The sequence below is a fragment of the Diadema antillarum genome, unplaced genomic scaffold (genome assembly GCF_040938485.1).
Source record: "Diadema antillarum isolate AM-2024a unplaced genomic scaffold, OU_Dant_1.0 scf00000128, whole genome shotgun sequence".
Lineage (NCBI taxonomy): Eukaryota > Metazoa > Echinodermata > Echinoidea > Diadematoida > Diadematidae > Diadema > Diadema antillarum.
In genome coordinates, this window is record NW_027271017.1 from 2,046,238 (window position 1) to 2,068,044 (window position 21,807).

Here is a 21,807-nt window from a genome sequence, read left to right on the forward strand (position 1 = left end):
TGATATAAGTGGATGACTTAATTGCAGTCATCAGACTTGATACTCTAGCTTAAGAGTTGAATCGAATGTTTGATGTTTGTTTATTCAAAGGTTAAGCAATGGCCTTTGAGATGTAAGCGCGAGTAAGCCAATTTGACAGTTATTTTAAACTGTAGTTATTTGCATTAAGTACATGCATTTGTTGTTGAACGGTTTGTATGTGAATAGGAAGAATTTCTGCCGCCTAAAGATTGAGGTTAAATGACCATCCTGTGGGTTGCTCATTGGGGGCCGGTATGTAGCGGCAGTATTGATTTATTCAAGAAATATTTGATTGGAACAATTTGGACTGTTACACCCCCTTTAAGGTGCAGATCGTTACCTTGGATACACCGTCAAGTGCGCATTCCTTCGGTTGTTTGCGCACTGATATTGCTTTACGTACTAGTATGCTGCATGCGTACTGACATGATAGCTAGCCACGCAAAAGACATGGGCCAAGATGCAAGACACGATCAAAAAAGAATGAGTTCGGATCTGTGATTGATTTACTTTAGGAACCTAAACAGTTTGGTAAGAGAAATTATGATGAAAACAGATGAATATTTGATTGCTGTAGCTTTGTTTAAGCCTTTATGTAGTGATATGTGTTGTGTTGTTAGCTTGTAATTGAGTTCAGAATTTAGGTTGACATAACGATTCGATACGGTGTTCGTATAGAAAGTGATTATACGTAGAACAGTACGGTACGCTGTAGGTATTGATTATTATACATGATTCCTGCTTAGCAGGCAGGGAAGAGAAATGTTGGAAGTGTGAGTGCATGATTGAAGCTTACAATATTGTGTATGTTTATTTAGGAATAATATAAGACTCCATATTCAGAAGAATATTGTGTCATGGTCATATAGGAATGAGAATCAGATAAAGGGATTCAATTTTGTCACTTTCACAGAGCTGTATACTGTTAGATTTACACACGTATATGTACGTATACCATACGGTCAATACAATCCCATACATTACTGCAGTTAGAGGGCTAACTTATTCAATGTTTGTGAAGGGTTAGTTTCTTTTTTGGTGTATCATATGGATGTTGAGGCGTCAAAAGGAAGACATTCAAGGGTTTAAAGAGAAAAATGATTTTGGATTTATTTTATTGTCGGAAAGGCAGGCTGCATTTCTGGATAGTGTTGTAGGGATGCAATTGCATCATTTGAACTGAATTATGTGAGTGATAGAGATAAAGGTCACTTCATTATGTACGCTTTGTTTGAATGATCAAAGTAAACAAAGTATGATAGAGTCAGGTCATTTATAGAACAATATCATTATTTCATGATGCAGTGTATTTGGACACTGAGAAATGCAGTACCATACATCAGATATTGAGTCAGAATACAGCCGTATGTCTCTACAAGACATTGATGTGTTAATGTTTATCACCGAACACTTGCATATTTAGTGCACTGCATATGATTGCATGCATTTGGGTTAACAGTGTAAGGTTGTTACTGTTGTTTATGTTAGTTGCACAAATCGAAAGGTGTTTCGATTATTACAAGTATTAAGTATATTTGGAAGACACAGAAATAATTATACTTGACAAGCTGTTCAAGGTAGTGATAACTAAGCATTTATTATTTCTTTTCTCTTTTTATAGCGAACCACAAGTTCGGGTTCGACAGCAGTATGCAAGCACACAAGTACACAAGTTGGTGTGTTCCACAAGTTTTGGTTCAACACAAGTTCGTGTTTGTCACAAGTACACGAGTCCAGATGGTATTGATGTCTTCAATAAATGAACGAACCTGTGCGTTCCAACTGTGACTGACTGAAGTAAACTTTCACCTTTATGTAGTACGTGTCTACAACGGGGTTAGCTCATGGGCACATTTTATTGGTCCGAATGACCTTTCTTTTCTTTCAGTCTTTCAGTTTTTGAGCGACATAATGCGTAAAGTTTACGTAACAAATATTACGGAATTCATTGAGCTTGTCCAACGAAGAATGAACCTGCGTAGACCAGATGACCAGAATGATCCGTCAATTAACACTTGGGAAAGCATCCATTTCATTATTTTGCGTTGAATGTATTGGCAATCTCTTTCTATTAATATTGCCAATATACCACTTTTCTCTGTCAGGCGGATGTGCTGGCAAGCAGCATTGATAAGGATTATATATGAATAATTATTACATCATAAATGCTTACCCCAGTGAATTTTAAAACCAACATGCCTGTTGGTACGAATGACCTTTCTTCTGCTCATGCGCAAAGTGGAACTGGCTTATTACTATGCTTGCAAGAAGTCAGCTCACATTAAATCATGACATTCGGCTATAAAACATCGCAAAGATTAAAATTCTCAAAGGTTTGCCAGTGTGAACACAAACTTCCCGAAAACTTATCTTGAAACTTCTCGCATATTTAAACTTATTATTAAAACTCGGGAAATTTCCCGAGCCCATAGCAGCAAAGTTTGTGCACTCTGGACGCGCGCAATGAATGAAACTTTGCAAAGTTTCTTAGTCACGTGACCATTCCCACCTGTTTGCGCCGCGCCCCCCGGGCGGTGCCTCCGAAGAGCGCGATCATCAAAGGATGTATGCGTTTGCAATGATACGTCACAATTATTAGCTGTCAGACGTGACGCGCTTTCTTCTATGTTGCGCATGAGCACCTGTATGTCCATAGTGACCCAAAATTTGAGAAGTATTGCCGCGCCACCGTGGAGGGAAGACTTCTCGAAGACTTAGTACTTAAAAATTGAAACTTCTCGTTCTCGAAACTTCTTCCTTTAACCTAGTGAAATTGTAAAGAACCCCAGTGCAAATCTTCTCTTATTATTTTGCAGCCTGAACGCTCGCAGCTGAAACGTTGAAAAGTTTGTCCCGTGACCATTCCGATTATACCACCTGTTTGCGGGGGTCTAGGGTAACTACCCCCTGGCAATTGAGTGTCTGAATATAAGAACGACCCAAGTCCATGGAAGACCATTTCGAGTAAACTTTAAAAAAAAACTTCATATCTTTTTTATTTGTTCAATAATATTCTATTTAACTGTGATGGGAAAGCAACATTGTATATACAAATTAGAACATTTATTATTATGAAAATTAACATTTACATTAATTGTGGAGAGGCCAGTTTGTGTGATGGACTTGGGTCGTTCTTTGAATCATAATTATGGACTTGGGTCTTTGAATCATATACATGATATTCTGCTATAGAGATGAGAGAAGGATGAGAGAGGGCGCTATGATATGAATGTAAAAATGACCCAAGTCCTTCATTCTCACATTCATATAAGATTTAACTCATTCATTTCAGGCACTTCCGGGGGTAATTAGGATTTATCATTTATACACAAGTTGAGTCCATGCATAAGCTACAATTTCCCATGTCAAACTGAATTTGGCCAAAAATTGGACTTGGGTCGTTCTTATATTCAGGTCTTCAATTACCCCAGACCCTTCCCCTGACCCTAACCCTCATCCTAAATCCTGAACTTAATCCTAATCCTAAACTAAACTCTAACCCTAAACCTAACCCTAACCCTAATCTTTACTTTAACCTTATCACTAACCAGTATCTAGCCGGGGGTGGGGGTGATAGCTTCGAGGGTAATTGCCCTGATACGGTTTGCGGACGGTGCCTCCGAAGCGCTCTCCAAAGATGTAAGCAGGGGGGAGGTGATCACTTCCCTGATGTAAGCAAAGAGATTATCTCTTTGGATGTAAGCTTGTGCTTTGAGCGCATGCGCACTACCTACCAAAAAAGTCGAGAACTTATCGAGAACACTACTGAAAACTTAGAGAAGCTTGAGCGCCGGTGTGAACGGAAGAGTAAACTTCGAGAAGTGTTGCCAATGTGATCTCGGCTTAGTTTGGAAAGAACAGCAGCAAGAGAGAACAACATGAACAATGTGAAAAAAAAAAACACCACAAGAACTAATAAATGTTAGCAGGTCTTAACAATAGAGGGCGCGAATCTCGTAGTAGTGCAGCAGACTCTGCATGTCATTTTCTGTAATATCATAATTCATATTTGTACATTTGTAGCTGGAGTTACTCCCAATATACTCCTTGATAATATGCTGTTTAACAATAATCGAAACTTATTTGTAAATGAATTGCCTTACAAAAAAGAGAGACAAATCTCCTCTTGTCCTCTTGTAGAATTAAAAAAAAAAAAATCACCCTCGTTGAATCATTCATTGCAACCAGATATATAACATGTATCATTTACGAGGCTCACAATATGCAGTATATTTGCAGGGATGCCAAGTTCAAAAAAAAAATTATGAGTGAGATTTTCATGACTCGGCATCTCGGCATGCGAATGTGCGCGCGAGTGACGGTGTGGAAGGGGTTTTTCCCCCTGTGGCCTCACACTGTAGAGATTTTTTTTCAATTTCTAGCTTTTAATGGTGCGATCAGGTGCATACTTAAGTGACTATCTTTTACTTATTTTGAAAGACGAAAGGAAAATATACCTTCAATTGTAACTATCACTTTAATCCTTTGAGCTATGCTCCTTATTATGGGCCCAAATTGCAGACTTTGCCTGATGCGTGAGAAAAATGGGTGCCATGCGTGAGATCGTGAGACAGACCCTAAATGCTTGAGGCTCACGCAGAATGCGTGAGACTTGGTAGCTCTGGAAGACTGCTTGTGAAAACCATGATCATGCAGCGGTAAAAGTCAGCAACCGTGTGATGAAGCTGTTATGGTCCGATTAAAGCATGACTTAGAGTTTGGCTTGTCTGATTTTTACTCTTTCTGCAACTTAGTATGATAATAACCCACGCAATGAGAGATATTTGACATAAAGATCACTGCGATGCTTTTAACCAAACTTTTTTTTTCGAGACTTTGTAATGCTTGTATAGATAACAGTCATAAAGATCGATTTTAAAATAGAAACGATGGCCTACACTGTAAAAACATCGGTGTTAGATTTAACACCACAGGTGTTAAATCTAACACCGATCAAACTTCAATAAAGGACCACACCCACAGGTGTTAAAAATGCACTGTGATGGTGTTGAAAAGTGTTCACCTGACACTTCGTGGTGTTAATTTGACACTGTACCTGGTGTTATTTTGACACTGTACTGGTGTTAATTAAAAAGTGACACCACATGGTGTTGATTTGATATTTGCTGGTGTTAATATCAATGGTTTAACACCCGTCCAGCTTCAATAAGGGACCACACCAGCTGGTGTTACTTTGGTGTAAATTTATTTTCACATTTTTTCAAAAATCTAGTATTTTAATGTAAAATTCTTGATCGTCTTGTTTAAATTAAAAATCAACAAGAAGTGCAGTTACTAAGAAACTCTTCAAAAAACAGTTTAAAATTTGGAAATGACACCCGTAGGTGTTAATTTAACACCATAAATGAGCACCAAAAAGTTAACACCAGCTCGGTGTTCACTATTTAACACCGGACTTTTTGCAGTGTAAAAGTTAACATAAAGCCTTTCAAACCCGGAAAAAAGAGACTCATGCTGGATGAAAGGGGGAAATACAACCAAACTCATTAATCCAATAAGTAGCACTATAGATATAACTATATACATGTCAAAATTACAAATATGTGGTGAAAATTGAACATTCTAAACTTTCTTCTTCTTCTTCGTATGTACTGTCCAACATCCCTTAGTAGGGGCCAACCGGACAGGGGGTGCGCTGGTGTTAAAATTGCGCGGAGAGAGAAGTGTGGGGTCTATAGTTGCTTTGCTCCTGGATGTATTTGTAGGGTTGCTGCTTTAAAAGAGTCATTGCTTGTGATGTTAGAAACTGTTGATTGGAGTGAGTTCCAGTCTATGATTGTTCTTGGAATAAACGAGTTTTTATAACAGTTTTTGTTCGTGGCAATTGGGATGAAGCTTGTAGTGGATGATTTCCGGAGAACCCTTCGGACCGGACGCAGGGCTTTTCGAACTGGGATGCGACCCGCAAGCGCTTCGCGGAATGTAATGCGGCCTATACTCTGCGTCGATGTTTCAGCAGCTCCCAGCCCAGCTCACGCTTCATTTTTGTAACACTACTGTGTCTAGACAGGGAGGTGATGTCTCATCTCCCTGGTCTAGAGTAATCACCTCTAACAAAACGCGCTGCTCTGCTCTGCACTGCTTCCAGTCTGTCTACCAGAGTCTGAGTGTGGGGGTCCAAGACTGTAGAACAATAATCTAGTTTCTTTGTCATTAGTGTTTCCTCTTTTTCTGCGTGGCATTCACATCGGTAATATCATAGATCAAGAACGATATATTTTGCATATAATAAGTTTTTGGCATCAGTTGAAAGTGATCCACTTCTTATAAGTTCCGGCTTTCAATAGATCACTCTTTTCCATCGCTTTATTTAGCATTTTGACACCATTACAAATTATTGTAAATTATTTTCTAATTTAATACTAATTTGTATACAAGTTTGCATCATACTCATTATAACGCGTACTTCTTTAGAATTTTCAAAATGAATTTGCCGAATGTAGGCCCTAGTCTGTGTATTACTTTTCTTTTGATGAAAATGAATTACCGAATTGAATTGAAAGAAAAAATGGCTGAATTGAAATGCATTTTCTATGATGTATAAAATAAAAGGACCTCTTTCCAGTTGTTAAATCTTAGCCACTGTGCCAAACTTTTGTAACGTGTGCATTTTATTTCGGATTAAAATTACGGTCAATATCTGAACAATGATTTTCAGTCGTTCAGTTTTCTTTTTCCATCGCTGTGTATGTTTTTTTTTTTAATATTCGAGAGGTTGTTGAATGGCATATACTTATATGATTGCTCTTTGAATTTACCCATTGTGAAGATTACAGCATTAAATCTTAGGTTTATGGGTACAGTCTTAAAACATGCTTTTTAGGCTGCAGGCGTTTCAAACATCATGAAGCATCAACAAAGTACATGTATCATTGTAATAGTAGGCTCAAGTCAACTTTTCTGAACAGATAACAAGATTAGTTCTTCGCTTTTTATCAAAATTAACTTGACCTATATGGCGACCCATAGTGGATACTCAGGCCTGGCGATCCATACTTCCTACAAGGCGGCATACGCAAAATTTTGCACGTACAATTCAAGCGTATTGATACGTACTGTACGAAGTCCAGGCCAACATTACGTACGGAAGTGCCGAATACAGCAGTAATTGACGTGATTTTTTAGTCGTATGCAGTGACGTGAGGGAAACAGCACCACAGAGTGACCTTTGCTGAATCTTTGCTTCTCGAGGGTATGTTAATTATTTGAAAAGCTTACGATGTGATGGTGTATTAGACTTTGAAGTGGGTCTTTGGATTTCGTGTACGGTTCCGTAGCTCTCGCACCGGTACTGCTGTGTACTTTTACAGTACACAGAAACTTGAGTAGTGGTAACACGTGTACCAGTTACAATGTGTATGTGTGAATGCATTTGCCATCCAGGCTGCAAGGAGCAGTGCAGCATGCAATGCAATGGGGATCCAATGCAATGCAGTGCCAGTGGTGCGACGCGACGCGAAAGAATGCTCCATCTAGCTCTATTGACATCATTGTGGTTTATCTTGGGGCTGATCGGTTGCAAAGTTGTAAGCATTTGATGCATAGCTCCTGCCTAAGTTGTCTTACCCTTACAAAGGTAAATTTTTGCGATGTCATTGCCAATGGAGCCTTTTTTTCATTTCAGATAGGGTCAGATCTAGGGACTGTCTAGATTGAGAATGAGATGTCTTCTTATTGATTGTTATGAGTTCCAGGCAGAGTAAAGGAAGTCTCTCTAACGTTTAATAGTCTAACACTACGTAACAGTAGGCGAAGTGTACACTTTGAGTAACTCTCTGCAGGAGTGTAGTGTGTGTAAACAATAGTGTAGAGACCGTGGACCTGAGCTGAGTACTTCAGAGCTACCAAGTCTCACGCATTCTGCTGAGACTTGCGCGTTGCGCATTTAGGGTCCCTCTCACATCTCACGCATGGAACCCATTTTTCTCACGCATCGAGACGATAGCTCAAAGGATTTAAATGATAGTTGCAATTGAAGGTATATTTCCCTTTTTTCTTTCAAAATGAATAAAAAATAGTCACTTAACGTATACACCAGATAACACCATTAAGAGCTAAAAATTGAAAAAGCTCCCTACCGTGGCGTGGCAGGGGGGACAACGTTACTCCCTCCCACACACACCCTCCCCCCACTCGGTCGCTTCGCTCCCTCGTTAGATGCCCAGTCATTAAAATCTCACTCGTAAAAATTTTTTGAACTTGACATCTCTGGTACTTGAAAAGTACTAGACCCTAGTACGTAGTAGTAGTAGAGTACCTAGGTACCCGAGGCCCAACTGACTACTACTAGTGCTACTGTGTACTGGTAGTGGTAGACACTGCAGTATAGGCGATAGGTCATACATGTAGATTGTACACATCTATAGGGTAAAATTTAAACCAGCACTTGGCCCCAGTTATGGCAGTGTCAGTAGATCTATTCTGCTATTCAGTCATTAACTTAAAGCTTTTCTGCAATATTCTTTTAAATAAAATAATACAAAGTCATAATATAACAATTATTAATGTTTGTGAAATATGTCAAATTTCTTTTATCTAACTTTTTATTTTGTTAAATACATACCAATTTCACAAAATCCCAAAATATATCACCTCGATAATCCCCCAGAATACAGTCAACGCGATCAGAATTTGACATGTTCATTGTCAATGTGCTTTCAAGGCAGCTGAAAAATGCGCAGCGCCATACTGTGTTGGTGCGAAATTGCATCTGGGACGTTGCGGCGCCCGTTGATGACCGAATTCTGGCAAGTCAGTACTTGCATTCGACCCCTGTACATTTAGTTACTGCATCGGCACGCACAGAGATTTTTTTTTTCTTTTGCGTTTTTGTGGATACCGTCACACTCTGAGCTTGCGATAGGCGAAAAATCTTGCAAGAGAATGGCATATTTCTCGATTTTTAGGGCTTTTTCGGCGACCCTGACTCTTCTTAGAACTGGGCTTAATTCGCGCTCCCTTTGGTAAAGTTGCACAGACTGCATTTTTGACAGCAAGATTTGGGATTTGGGATGGATTTTTAGAGGGGACTAAGGGACTCTCCTGTTGTGAACGACTGTGCCAGTGTATGAAGTGAATTCTGGTAAGCTTACCTCATGCCGACTTGTTTCTTCTTGTGAGGTACAGTCTACCTTCTGGTGTGTTAAAGACTATTATGTACTGTTATGTACTCTTTGGGTCAAAGCAAAGGTGAAAACCAGTGTACATGTAACTCTGTCTCTGTGTGTGATTTGAATTTGATGTCCTCATTTCTGTTACAGATACACGAGTCGAGTGAATAACAGCTTCGGATCAAACGCCTCTCGCTTGGTCTTCAAAAAATGCCTCCAAAGAGAAAGACGCAGTCTACCCCCAAACCTACAACAGAGAATCATGTAGATGAAGTGCCTGCCAAAAAAGTCAAAAGTAAGCAGAGCAACATCATTTGAAACTGCCACTTCCCACCTTGCCCTCTCCATGTACAACTTCTACAAATTTACTTTGATAAATTGAACATGATCAGGTGATCTGAGTTTTCCACTGAAATTGAACATAAAAGAATAAAAAGCTAGGTACACTGTAGGCCTACAGGAGCACAATTGTATACATGTACACACCAAGACGTCTTCTCTTAGTAGATGATCTAACCAAGCTTTTTTGAGTAGGGTGTATGTTCACAAAATATTGGTACACTACAGTGTATGTATTAAATGCAAATCAAATTTGGTGGTGATGTTATTGCCTCACATTGTTTCCACTGACCTGAATACAAATTTTTGCACAATTTTGAGATGAAATCAAGATTTTACCCTCAATCAAATTATTGCAGAGTTGTAGTACGCTCAACAACTTTGCGAGAAAAACATCTTACGCTGTAAAGGCATAATTTACCATTTGCAGATGAAACAAAAACCCAGCATTAGTGCTCTGAAATAGTTCTAAAATGTGAGTTAGGGATAGAAACTTTTTGAATCGGTAAAATCGATGTGAAGTATTGTTAAATATACAAAATGTGAACAATGGTTACAATAAAAATGTTTCCAGACTAAACCGTCCACAGTTACGGTTTATTGAGAAGAATACAGATATCTCCTTATATTTTAGGCTGTATTGCAAAAATTTTATATGGTAGGATGTTTTATGATACAACTGACATACATATACATGTACATGTATGGATCAAAAGTGATATCTCGAACATTTTTAAAATCACTGCTTCTAAAGGTAAACAGGACCTTTAACTTTCTTTTGTCTAACCCTCAGTCTCTCACTGGTCCCACCGGTCAAAGCCCGGCACCGTTCTGACCTTTGGTCAGGGCGATGTGGGTCAGCTTGGTCTGGGAGAGGACATTATGGAGAGGAAGAAGCCAGCACTGCCCAGCATCGGTGACTCCAAGCACATGGTGGACGTTGTGGCTGGTGGTATGCACACCGTCACCATCTCAGAGGACGGGATGGTAAGGGAAGCTGACGCAAACCATAACTAATTTTGTACTGCCTGGGTGTTAAAAGCCCTCTTGCCCACTTGATCGGAGCAACAAAAATGCTCTGTTGGGGCAATTGATATAAGATGGCACTTCCCCAAAGTGCTCTTTTGGGCAAGTGGGGAAATATCTTTTGTGTTGCTCTTGCGTTTCTTAAAAAGAGAAAACATGAGAATGAGAATTACACCATGCAGTATGCAGCTTGGAAGCTGACATACATGTACAGTTGAACCTCTCTTATCCGGCCTCACTTTATCCGGATCTCTCTATTATACAGTACGGACGCAATCTCGACATGATTTTTTTATGCCTCCGCAACGAAGTGGCCGGAGGCATTATGTTTTCGGGTCGTCCGTCCGTCCGTCCGTCCCGTTTTGTTTTTGTCGATATCTCAAGAACCGTGTGGTGGTTTTACATCAAACTTGGTATGAGGGTATATCCTTGGGGGATAATACTTTGTGTGGATTTTAGGGTCACAGGGTCAAAGGTCAAAGGTCACAGGTTATTTTGTGAAAAAAATTGAAATTTCATGTTTTTCTCCATATCTCGCAAATGGTTCAAGGTATCTTCATGGAACTTAGTATATATGCTTGTATCGATGGGCGGTGATTATCTAGGGAAGTTGGGGGTCATGGGTCAAAGGTCAGGGGGTCAAAGGTCAAGGTCAACTCCTCAAAATATCACTACTTTCCTTAAAATGCAATGTGCCGGAAGGTTTTTTTTTTTAAACTTGATGTATGGCATGTATTACCCAATATATATTTTTGGGGAAGGTTCTTGCCAAAAGGTCAAAGGTCAAAAGGTAAAAGGTCAAGTGAAAGTGCTAAATTGCACTTTTTCCTCCATATCTCGAAAGTAACTCAAGGTATCATCATGAAACTTACATATTTATGCATGTTCAACCTAACAGTGATTCTCTTTGGAACTTTGAGGTCAAAGGTCAAAGGCCAGGTTTAGATAATGCTATTTTCCCATTTGATACTAAAATTATACTTTTTCTCAATACCTTGAAAATTACTCAATGCATAAACTTATAACAGGGTCAAAAGTCAAGTAAAAATCATCAGTTCCCCAAATACCTGCACTCTGACATTTTAATCATTCATCCAATTGAACCTAGTTCTAGGAAAGTGAACATTCAGCACATTTGTGTCAAACCTGTCATTTTAATATTGTGTGAAACTGTGTGCAATTGTGTGAAACTGTCATCACACATTGTCAAGACATTGAACTATAAACCTATCAGGAGAACCATGCATTATGGCGGAGGCATATCAGTAGCCGTAGCGATATATCTAGTTTAAAAATAATTACGGGAGGAAAGGGGGATTCCCAACTCCTTTAGAACTCCTACACAAACACACATGAATTACATATACTTGATACATTTCTTAATAATTATTTAGGTAAATCATCTCAAGAATTTATAAAAGAAAATGATTTCATTCTTGCAAACACAAACCTCTATTTTGGGGTCTGTTACTGAGTGTAACAATGAAAAGGTTGCAGTATACACATTACTACATGTGGTACTACAATGGGCTACATCAGTACATGTGTATGTATATGTACATGTATAAAGCATTGAGTCTCCCGTATCCGGCCAAATCCCTTATCCGGATGAGCCCCGGTCCCGACTTGTCCGGATACGAGAGGTTCAACTGTATTTTCATATTATGAGTCAAGCTACTTTATTCATCTGTGGTGGAACACAATGTCCAAGTCTTTGTTTGAATGAAACATACTTTATTATTTTTTGTTCCTGAAGGAAACTGAAGTGTATGTTGTTCAACAACCGGTACACATAGTTTCTTTTCTCTTTAGTAACCTCCACACAAGTAGAATCATGCTTGGATATATTTTCTTCCTCATTTGTAATATTCGAATTGAATGCAGTTTAAATTTGCATTAAAGTTTACATAACAGATTGGATTTTTTTTTAATCATCTCCATGTTGATTTAGAAAAGGTCTTCAAAAATATGTGCCTTGTTTGCCCATCCTATTCCTAGGTCTACACATTTGGCTGCAATGACGAAGGAGCCCTGGGTCGCGACACGAGCGAGGAGGGGTCAGAGTTCACAGCGGGGTTAGTCTCACTGGACGCGAAGATCGTGCAGGTGTCAGCGGGAGACTCGCACACAGCAGCCCTGACTGAGGAGGGCAAGGTCTACGCCTGGGGAACATTTCGGGTGAGCTCTGCTCCTTTGCTGGCAGATGATATTACCATCGCATCATCACGCCTTCGTTTCAGTTTGTTATTGTGAAAGATGTCTTTGTTATCAGTCACAATTGCATGATGCAAACAATGCTAAAAGAATAGCAGAAAAATACGCGTAACTATAGAATTTCGTAATTTATTCATCGTCAGGTTTCAACAAAAATTTACTGTTCTGTTGTTCTGTTTGTTTGTGTTGAAGTTTGTAGCAGTAGTTTGGGGAGACTGTGTATTGCAAAGGTTGGGGCGACTCGGATATATTCAGCAATCCCTCCAACAAATTGTCTACAGCTTTACACGCAGCACTCAAAGAATCTCAACTGATAGGCATACATTTCACTGCACATATTCGCTGTTCAAGAGCAATTTTGTCCTAGCAGGCCTACACTAAATGTGTTCTTTATACCCCCCTGGGCAGCAGATGGAGATGAATTCAATCAGGCCAGCTTAGTTTCTCCATGCTAACAGGTCTTAAACTCTATTCACTAAGTCAATAATAATCCCATTCTCTTTGCTCATTTTTCCACTAATAAATTATATTCATTTTGGTCAGTTTTCATCTGTTTGCATTTGTTACATACTCAAAAAGCTGCTTCTTTTCGGTGATCCCTCGCATTTATCACCAAGTTGAATTATCCTTCGTGTTTATGGCAGGTTCAAGTGTGTACGTGTGTGCCACACACACACAAACACACTGCTATAGCTTCTGACCATTCAAGCATTGAGAATTTAGGGTTTCTGAGACAAACACTGAACTAGGGCTTTCTCTAGCTGAGTCGGTAGAACACCGGGCTAGCAATCCGGAGGTCTCGGGTTCTTATCCCGATGGAATCCTGTTTCCTTTGCTCATTTTTCCACTAATAATTAAGCTGTGAGATCTAGTCAATTCCATGTATACATCCATTCCATTAATGATCTGTCTTACACAGGATGGCAATGGTCCTATAGGCCTCACTGTGGAGGGACTGAAGAAGACGCCATACCTCGTGCCGCTTGAGGAGACCGTCGTCCAGATAGCGTCCGGCAATGACCACCTGTGCATGCTGACCGGTAAAGGGGAAATCTACACCATGGGTTGTGGGGAGCAGGGCCAGCTGGGGAGGATAGCCGAGTGCTTCTCGATACGAGGAGGCAGGAAAGGCGTCGGTGAGTTGGGAGGCATTCCAATTGTTGGGGTCAGAATTCTCACTCCGTGTTACTGCTTGAGTGGAAATGCATTGGATGCAAATCATCAAAATAAGCCCATTGAACATCATGGTAGCGTAATGAAAGAAAACATAGATTGTCCCAGCTTTGCTGATGGAACTGTATTATGATATATAAATGTACAAAAAAACCCTGAAACATTTTTTTTTCTTCAGATTATCAGATTAAGCTGAAATTAAAGCTATCGTATAGTTCTGGTTGAGACCTAATTTCAGGTTTCTAACAATTTTTGGTGAGATAATGAGAAACCTCTTATGAAATATGAAAGAGCATGTAATTCCATGAGGAATTCAACGTTTATTTGATAAAAATTGGTTTTGAAATGGCTGAGATATCCAAAACAGTGCGATTCTAATGAAGTGTGGGACCCACAGTTTTTTACGATCGCTTTTACTTTGTTTTTGGATGTTTCAGTCATTTTAAACCTGATTTTCATCAAATAAACTTTGAATTCCTCTTAGAATGGTATGCTCTGTACTATTTCATGAGTGTTTTCTTGGTGTCTCGCAAAAAGTTAAAAGCCAAATTCTCATCTCCACCAATACTGTACCATCCCTTTAAGCATATTGCTCTATTTTTGCCACATTCTATCCATTACCAATACCAACTCTCAAAGCAGCAGCATCATCCTTTCAAAAGTAATTAGAGTTGAAAGTCAAGAGTGTGTAAAGGATTTTTAAGAAATGAAAAAGGGCCTCTTGAAGACATACCTTATCACACTATTCTACAAAAAGGTGTTCTAGAAAAACTGTTGTAGAAAATTTTAGTCCGGCACAGATGATGAAATTTTGACATTTTGGTGCAAATAACAAGTGTAGCAATCATTCTCAACTACACATTCTTTTTCATAAGCCTGCTTTTTTTTTTTTTTGCACACCATCAATGACAGCTCAGACTGTTATACTGATATCACTGTTTTTAACATGGCATATTCATCTTAATATCACTTTGATGTCTGATAAATAAAGTGAAGAATTTCAGAGATGGAATTTCGCTACCAAAATGGACTCTTTCAGCCCAAATTTCCTCTTTTGTGCACTCCTTATAATGGTAATGTAAAACGTCAAGGGCTAGAATGAAGAGAACAAGATTGGAAGACAGAAAAAGATAAAGTCAATTTAATTTATTTGCACCAATTTGGAAAATACTTGAAAGTTTGCAAGAACATTGCCTTGGCCTTTTTTTTTTCTGTATGAGGAAACTATGAATCTAGTGATTCTCGTATAGATTCTTATGTTTCATCTGCCCGCTGTTTGAACCTGTCCTATTGATTTATAATCTCTCTTTCTTCATTTTTTTTTCCAGCACAAAGTATTGTAAAACCGTAAACTTTTGCGTACCCGAAATTTTCGCAAGAAGCCAAAATTTGCAAAGTTAAAATGCGCATGAAAGTTCTAGTCTACACTATATGCCTTAAAGGGGATGGCTAGTAACAGATCAGTGGGAATCAGTGGGAATGCTGAGGGATGATTGTTCCAATCCTTGTGGGATTCATTTAAGAGTACATTATGTATCTACTGTTGTGTGAAAATTATTTGTTTCAGAACGGTCTCATATTCAAATAATGTGCAGATTAATGCCCCGTCACTGACCAGGCACGCTAAACTGGGAACATTAAACTGCACATTACTTGAATATGAGACCATTCTGAAGCAAATGATTTTCACACAACAATAGATATATGATATACTCTTAAATGAATCCCACAAGGATTGGAACAATCATCCTCCAGCATTCCCACTGATTCCCAGTGATCAGTTACTAGCCATCCCCTTTAAATGCCAGTGGCAATTTGCGAAAATTTCATGTTGCGAAAAAGGCCATCTGTTCCCATTCGCGAAAATTTAATTTCTGGTTTTACAGTTCCATCCAAATGGGCTTTTAATGCATTATTGTGAAATGGTATGAGAATGTAATCGCACCTTATACAAAACACACTTGAGAGTTCTGTCCTGGTTGAAATGTGACTTGCAAAGATGACCACCACATGATGTCTGTTTAATTCCCCTTTGTTACTGTACAGGTATTCTTCTAGATCCTTCTGTTGTCTACTGCAAGAGGGTGAGGGGTAAAGGAAAAGTCCTCTTCGACGGAATCTGGTGTTCCAACTACTGCACCTTTGCCAGGGTGCAGGGAGGGGGATACTACGGCTGGGGACTTAACAACTATCACCATCTAGGTATGTTTGGGACTGTTTAAAAGGGAAGTTTCCCCAAATATATGTGTGGATTGAATGAATGCAGTAATGTTAGTAGAACACATCAGTGAAAGTTTTGAGGAAAATTGGACAACCCGATCAAAAGTTAAGATTTTTTTTTTTAAAGTTTGGTGTCGCCATCACTGGTTGAGACTAAACAACAGTGTTGTTGTGTTACTAATATGGCTACATTTACTTTATTTATGCACATGTATATTTGGGGAAACTTCCCCTTTAAAGAAATTATTACCACTGACTGCTATGGTATCATTATCTCTGTTGGGTATTGAGTTAGTGGTTGTGGAAGGGTTCAATCTTTTGTTGACCAACTTTGACCACATCGTGGACGCCCAGTTTGAGTTATTTACTCAGAAAAACACACTATGACATCACTGATATTGAACAGGAGAGGGCATCACTTTTTATGTGGCATGCATTTCATATGTGTATAACATACCGAACATGGTCGTGATTCCGGTAAAGGGCCTATGTGTATCTTACTCAGACAACAAAAAAGCAGAGAAAGTTTGCCTTTAAGTTGTGTGATTTTCCATGACTGTAGAAGTAACTAAACTTAGGATGGCAGTCAGTTCTCTTTTAGAATGTTCTTCACACTTCAAATTTTATTACTTGATAATTTTCTTGTTTCGAAATTCCGCAAATCTTTTAAAATCACAGGTTTTATTGATGTACATTCTACGCCCTGCCTCTACTAAAAGGGACAGCATGATAACATTTGCTCAATATTGAAACGTTTTGTCTGCAGGTTTGGATGATGTCAAGTCCTGGTTCACCCCTCAGCCCATCCTGTCTTTCAGCGACGTCCAAGTCGAGTCCGTTGCGGGAGGACAACATCACACGGTTCTTTTGGACAAGGAAGGTCAGTATGAAGGGACAGGTGATATGAAAATACTGCAGACAATTTTTTTTTTTCATTCTTTTCCATATTTATCAGTATGTTCTTCCTTACATCCAAGGTTGACGATAAGTTTTAAATACACTGACATGACTTTACGACCGAAGACAACCCATGAAAATGGCATTGATGTTTTCCTCTGTACTGTGAATTGCATTTCTGGCCAAAATGGCAAAACTTAGCAAAACTTCTGGCTGATGGTATAGAATGGATGACAGCAGGGAAGATATTAGTATTGTCCTCTGTTACCTGCTCTTTGTTTGTTTGTGTTTTTTTTTTTTACAGACTATCAATCTTACTACTTGATCTTTTGGAGGGGACTCACTCATGAGCACTTCTTACTTGCGTAGCTTCAACAGAAAACAAATTTCATAATTCAAAGGGATGGTACAGTATTGGTGGAGATGAGCATTTGGCTTTAACTTTTTGCGAGATACCAAGAAATCACTTATAAAAATGAAATGATACTGAGCATATCATTATAAGAGACATGGAAAGTTTGTTAGATGAAAATCGGTTTTGGAATTGCTGACATGTCCAAAAACAAAGTAAATCAAGGCAATCCTACTAAAAGGTGAGTCCCACCTTTTATTAGGATTGCTCTGTTTTGGATATCTCAGCCATTTCAAAACCAATTTTCAATTTCATCAAATAAATGTTGAATCCCTCTTGGAATTAAATGCTCTTTCATATTTCATAAGAGGTTTCTCATCGTCTCACCAAGAAATGCTAGCAAACCGAAGTTTGGTCTCTACCAAAACTATACGATACCTTTAACTTATTAAAGTTATGTGCATTTTTGTCAAACACTTCATGAAAAGTAAACTACTCCTTTTATATTCAGCAACACATTGCTCACAAAAGTTTAATATCTTTCAGGACAAAAAAAGTTTGAAGTGTTTAATACTTGCAGTTTCTAACACATCTTTTGGTCTCCTGATAGTATTTTGATTTCATCCACATTTTGCTTGTCCTCTGTTTAATCACATGACAGGTCACATGCATGCCCTAGGAAACACCAACTATGGGCGCCTTGGTCTGGGGAAGGAGTGCGAAGAGTCACATAAACCAGCACTCATGTCTGCAGTAAAGCTGGAGAAGTTTGTCGATATTGGTTGTGGAGCAAGTGTCACCTTAGCCTGCACAGATACGGGTATGTGGGACTTTTAATTCTATTTTTTTTTTTTGGGGGGGGGGGGGAGGAGGGGAGAGGGGGCTGGCCATGATGAAAGTGTGAGGACCATATATGGTCTTGATGACTGTCTTTTCATACATACCAACTACAGTTGCCTTATATTTCATGGAAATGTGGAACTTCATCTTTAATCTATGTCAGATGAATTGATCGAAGTCAGGGTGTAAAAAAACAGACCTTCCTCAGATTTTTTTTACATCCCTGCTCTTCCCATTTTGTTGTGTGTTTTTTTTTTTTGTTTTTTTTTTTAATGGGGCGAGGGTGTTGAGGGATTGCTACGCCCAACTGCTACTCAGAAAGAATTGTTTTTTTATGCCTCCGCCACAAAGTGGTGCCGGAGGCATTATGTTTTTGGCTTGTCCATCCGTCCTTCCGTCCGTCCTTCTGTCCGTCCGTAATGAATTTTGTGGACAGCATAACCAAAAAACTTTTTGAGGTATCCTAATGAATCTTGCCATGTATGTGTATTAGGGGGTGAAGTTGTGCCTATCAACTTTTGGGTGCACATGCTCAAGGTCAAAGGTCAAAAGGTCAAGGTCAAATACATAAAATTTCACTATTTCCACCATATCTACGCAATGCCTGAAGATATTTTCTTGAAACTTAGTGTATACATGTATTACCCAATGAAGGTTCTCTGGTGAAAGTTTGGGGTCATGAGGTCAAAGGTCAAAGGTCAAGTAAAAAATATTAAAACTTCACTTTTTTCTCTGTATCTTGGAAATTGTTCAAGGTATCTTCATGGAACATGGTGTATATACATGTACTGACTGGCAGTGATTATCTAGAGAATTTAGAGTTCATGGGGTCAAGGGTGAGAGGTCAAAGGTCAAGGGCAACACTTCAAAATTTTTCTATTTCCCTCATATTTATGCAATGCCAGCGGGATTTTTTTTTTTTACACTTGGTGTATGCATGTATATTAAAGCTAATAGAGATTCTCTGGAAACTTTTATTTTTTCTCTTTTTTTTTTTGCCTCAAAGGTCAAAAGGTCAAAGATCGAGGGAAAGTGCTGAACTAACTCTTTCCTCCGTATCTCGGAAGTGGCTCAAGTTATTTTGAAACTGACTACATATTTATGCATATTCTGCCTGACAGTGATTATCCTACAAAGTTTAGGGTCAAAGGCCAGATGAAAATGGTAACAATGTATTTTTCAAAACAGAAATTGCACTTTTTCTACATACCTTGAAAATTACTCAATGCATAAACTTATGAATGGGTCAAAGTCAAGGTAAAGTCCTTAAATCCCAAATACATGCTCTCCTATTCATCCAGTTAAACCTAGGTCAAGGAAGGTGAACATTCAACACATTTGTGACAAACTTGTCATTTTAATATTTTGCCGATTTTGTGAAAATGTAATCACACATTGTCCACATGTACTATAGACCTATTAGGAGAATCATGCATTATGGCGGAGGCATACCAGTCGCCCTAGCGACATTTCTAGTTTTTGTTTTAATTTGTTTATATTTTTAATTTGTTGATGCAAATTATCCCTGATGTGAATGATGATTACATCAGTCCCAGTGTGCTTTAAGTGAAGATACTGTTATTGATGGCTTATTTCGATGCGCTGTGGGGATAAAAACAGAAGCAATCAAGCAAAATAGAACAAAGAGATAGAACCTTAGCACATCATGAACCTTGCAAACTTTGAATTCATCACACATTGATTAGTTCGAGGTCTGGTTATGAATGCTGTATGGCAGATCAGTGAATCACAGTTTGAAACGTGATGTGATTCTTGGTTTCCATCTGCACCACAACTTTGTCGTCATACCATCAGAGAGCACGTCGGTGCAGCAATATGTGACCGTGCACCTCAAAACGAACATGAAGTCGCAGACACTGATTTTGCGTGAGGACTGAAAATAAGTGAAATGGGTCAACCTAGCCGAACTTGACTTTTTCATATTTTCTGAAAGATCGGGTCTTCTTTTACATTATGCTGCAATTTGGTATCATAAAACAGGCAGGAAAGTGTGTTTTTGTAGCAGTTTATCTCGAACATTTTTGGTAGAATAGTGTGATTATGTGTGTCTTTAGAATCCCTTTTTCATTTCTGAAAAACCTTGTCCACACTCTTCACTTTCAACTCTAATAACTTTTGAAAGGATAGTGCTACTGCTTTGAAAGTTGGCATTAATTATGGACAGAATGTGTTACTGAGGCATGCTTAATTTCAGTTTAATCTGATAATCCCTTCATTGTTGTTACTCTGGTGGTTTGCTTCCTGTTTTTTGTCCCATTCATCGCACAGCCAGCACGGTTTGGTAAAGATTAAGCGCTTGAATAGACACTGTACTTCAGAGCCTCTTTTCTCAGTTCACACTTTTCCTGAGTTTGTGCTTTCTTTCCAATATTTAGATAGGTTAGGAGAGTCCATTTGATTTGAGTTATACATCATTTTAAAGCTTAAAGTCTGCTCTTTCAGAATATGGTCTTAACTAAAAATTCATGTCTGGCGACTTTTTGTTTGTTTTGAGGTGCAGGGTCACATATAGAGACAGAGACATCATCACCTAACATCATCCATACCCAAATCCCCTTTTTCAGGTGATGTGTACGCCTGCGGTATGGGCAGCAACCTGCAGCTAGGCAACGGCGACGAAGACGAGGACCTTCACGTGCCAACGAAGATCGCCAGCAAACAGCTGGAGACGAGGAAAGCCATCAAAGTGGACGCCGGGGGGCAGCACACCGTGCTCCTAGCGGTGGAGAAATGAGACCGGCCACACCCTAATTATTATTTTTTCTTTAGTATTGATAGGAGGAAGTTTGATTGTGGTAGCCCTCGTTTGCCAACTCCCCAACGTCATCATCATCATCAACATCATTTATGATATCTCAATGGTCTTATCTGAAGGAGGATTTCTGCACTGGAAAATACACTTTTGCACATCATCAGATGAGAACCAGAAGGGCGCTATTGTGTTTTAAGATTTGAGCATGAATAATTTAAGAAAACTGTCAATATTCAGAAAATACAAAGTCTATGTAATCAAAAGTGAGTGAATTAATAAGCATCATTTCAAATATAGGATAGAATAGTGCTCTTGTGGTTTCAACTTGAAACAACTTACTGAAAATGAATTAACACTATACTGTAGTTGAGACTCTACTACGTGATGCATGTACCAATAACTCAATACTCGCCAAAATTGTGATAACGCCCTTATGATTCTTAGCTGATGATAATCCCAAGTGCTCTGAATACTGTCCTAAAAAGCTATCATTTTTTGCGAGGGAGTGATTTTAGCGAAATTCACGAATCACTGTTTGGCCACGAATTTAAAAAAAAATGCGAAAATGTTGCAAACAGACAGGCATTGGTGCACTTATGAGATTCTCGGTGTCAAACTCGGGGAAAACAACATCTTTCGAAAATGTCTGTGAACTCATTCGCAAAAAAAAAAATATCTGGACGCGAAAATAGCAGCTTTTACAGTACATTGTGACGAAGCAGCAACAAATAAAGTTGTACTTGATGCCTTTTTGCTCTCATTGTATTTCAGAGCTAACAGTGGTATCCACCTGCATGGAAGTGTGTTGTAGAATTTTTTGC

At 38.9% G+C, this 21,807-nt stretch overlaps 1 protein-coding gene across 1 annotated transcript; it reads left to right on the top strand.

Annotated features, from left to right (window-relative positions):
• The first annotated feature begins 7,102 nt into the window (after nucleotides 1-7,102).
• On the top strand, nucleotides 7,103-20,968 carry LOC139720404 (regulator of chromosome condensation-like). Its single transcript, XM_071631765.1, has 9 exons — nucleotides 7,103-7,234; nucleotides 9,303-9,447; nucleotides 10,285-10,478; nucleotides 12,516-12,695; nucleotides 13,651-13,867; nucleotides 15,951-16,106; nucleotides 16,891-17,004; nucleotides 18,035-18,193; nucleotides 20,799-20,968. The coding sequence occupies exons 2-9, from the start codon at nucleotides 9,363-9,365 to the stop codon at nucleotides 20,966-20,968; spliced, it is 1,275 nt and encodes a 424-aa protein (XP_071487866.1). The 5' UTR covers nucleotides 7,103-7,234; nucleotides 9,303-9,362.
• Nucleotides 20,969-21,807: the final 839 nt, after the last annotated feature.

Bases quoted from the DNA above. Each gene is read 5' to 3' on its own strand.
- LOC139720404 (XM_071631765.1), top strand. From the start codon at position 9,363: ATGCCTCCAAAGAGAAAGACGCAGTCTACCCCCAAACCTACAACAGAG. The intron at 16,107-16,890 runs GTATGTTTGGGA...TTTTGTCTGCAG, and splicing joins TAACAACTATCACCATCTAG to GTTTGGATGATGTCAAGTCC. The intron at 18,194-20,798 runs GTATGTGGGACT...CCCCTTTTTCAG, and splicing joins CTTAGCCTGCACAGATACGG to GTGATGTGTACGCCTGCGGT.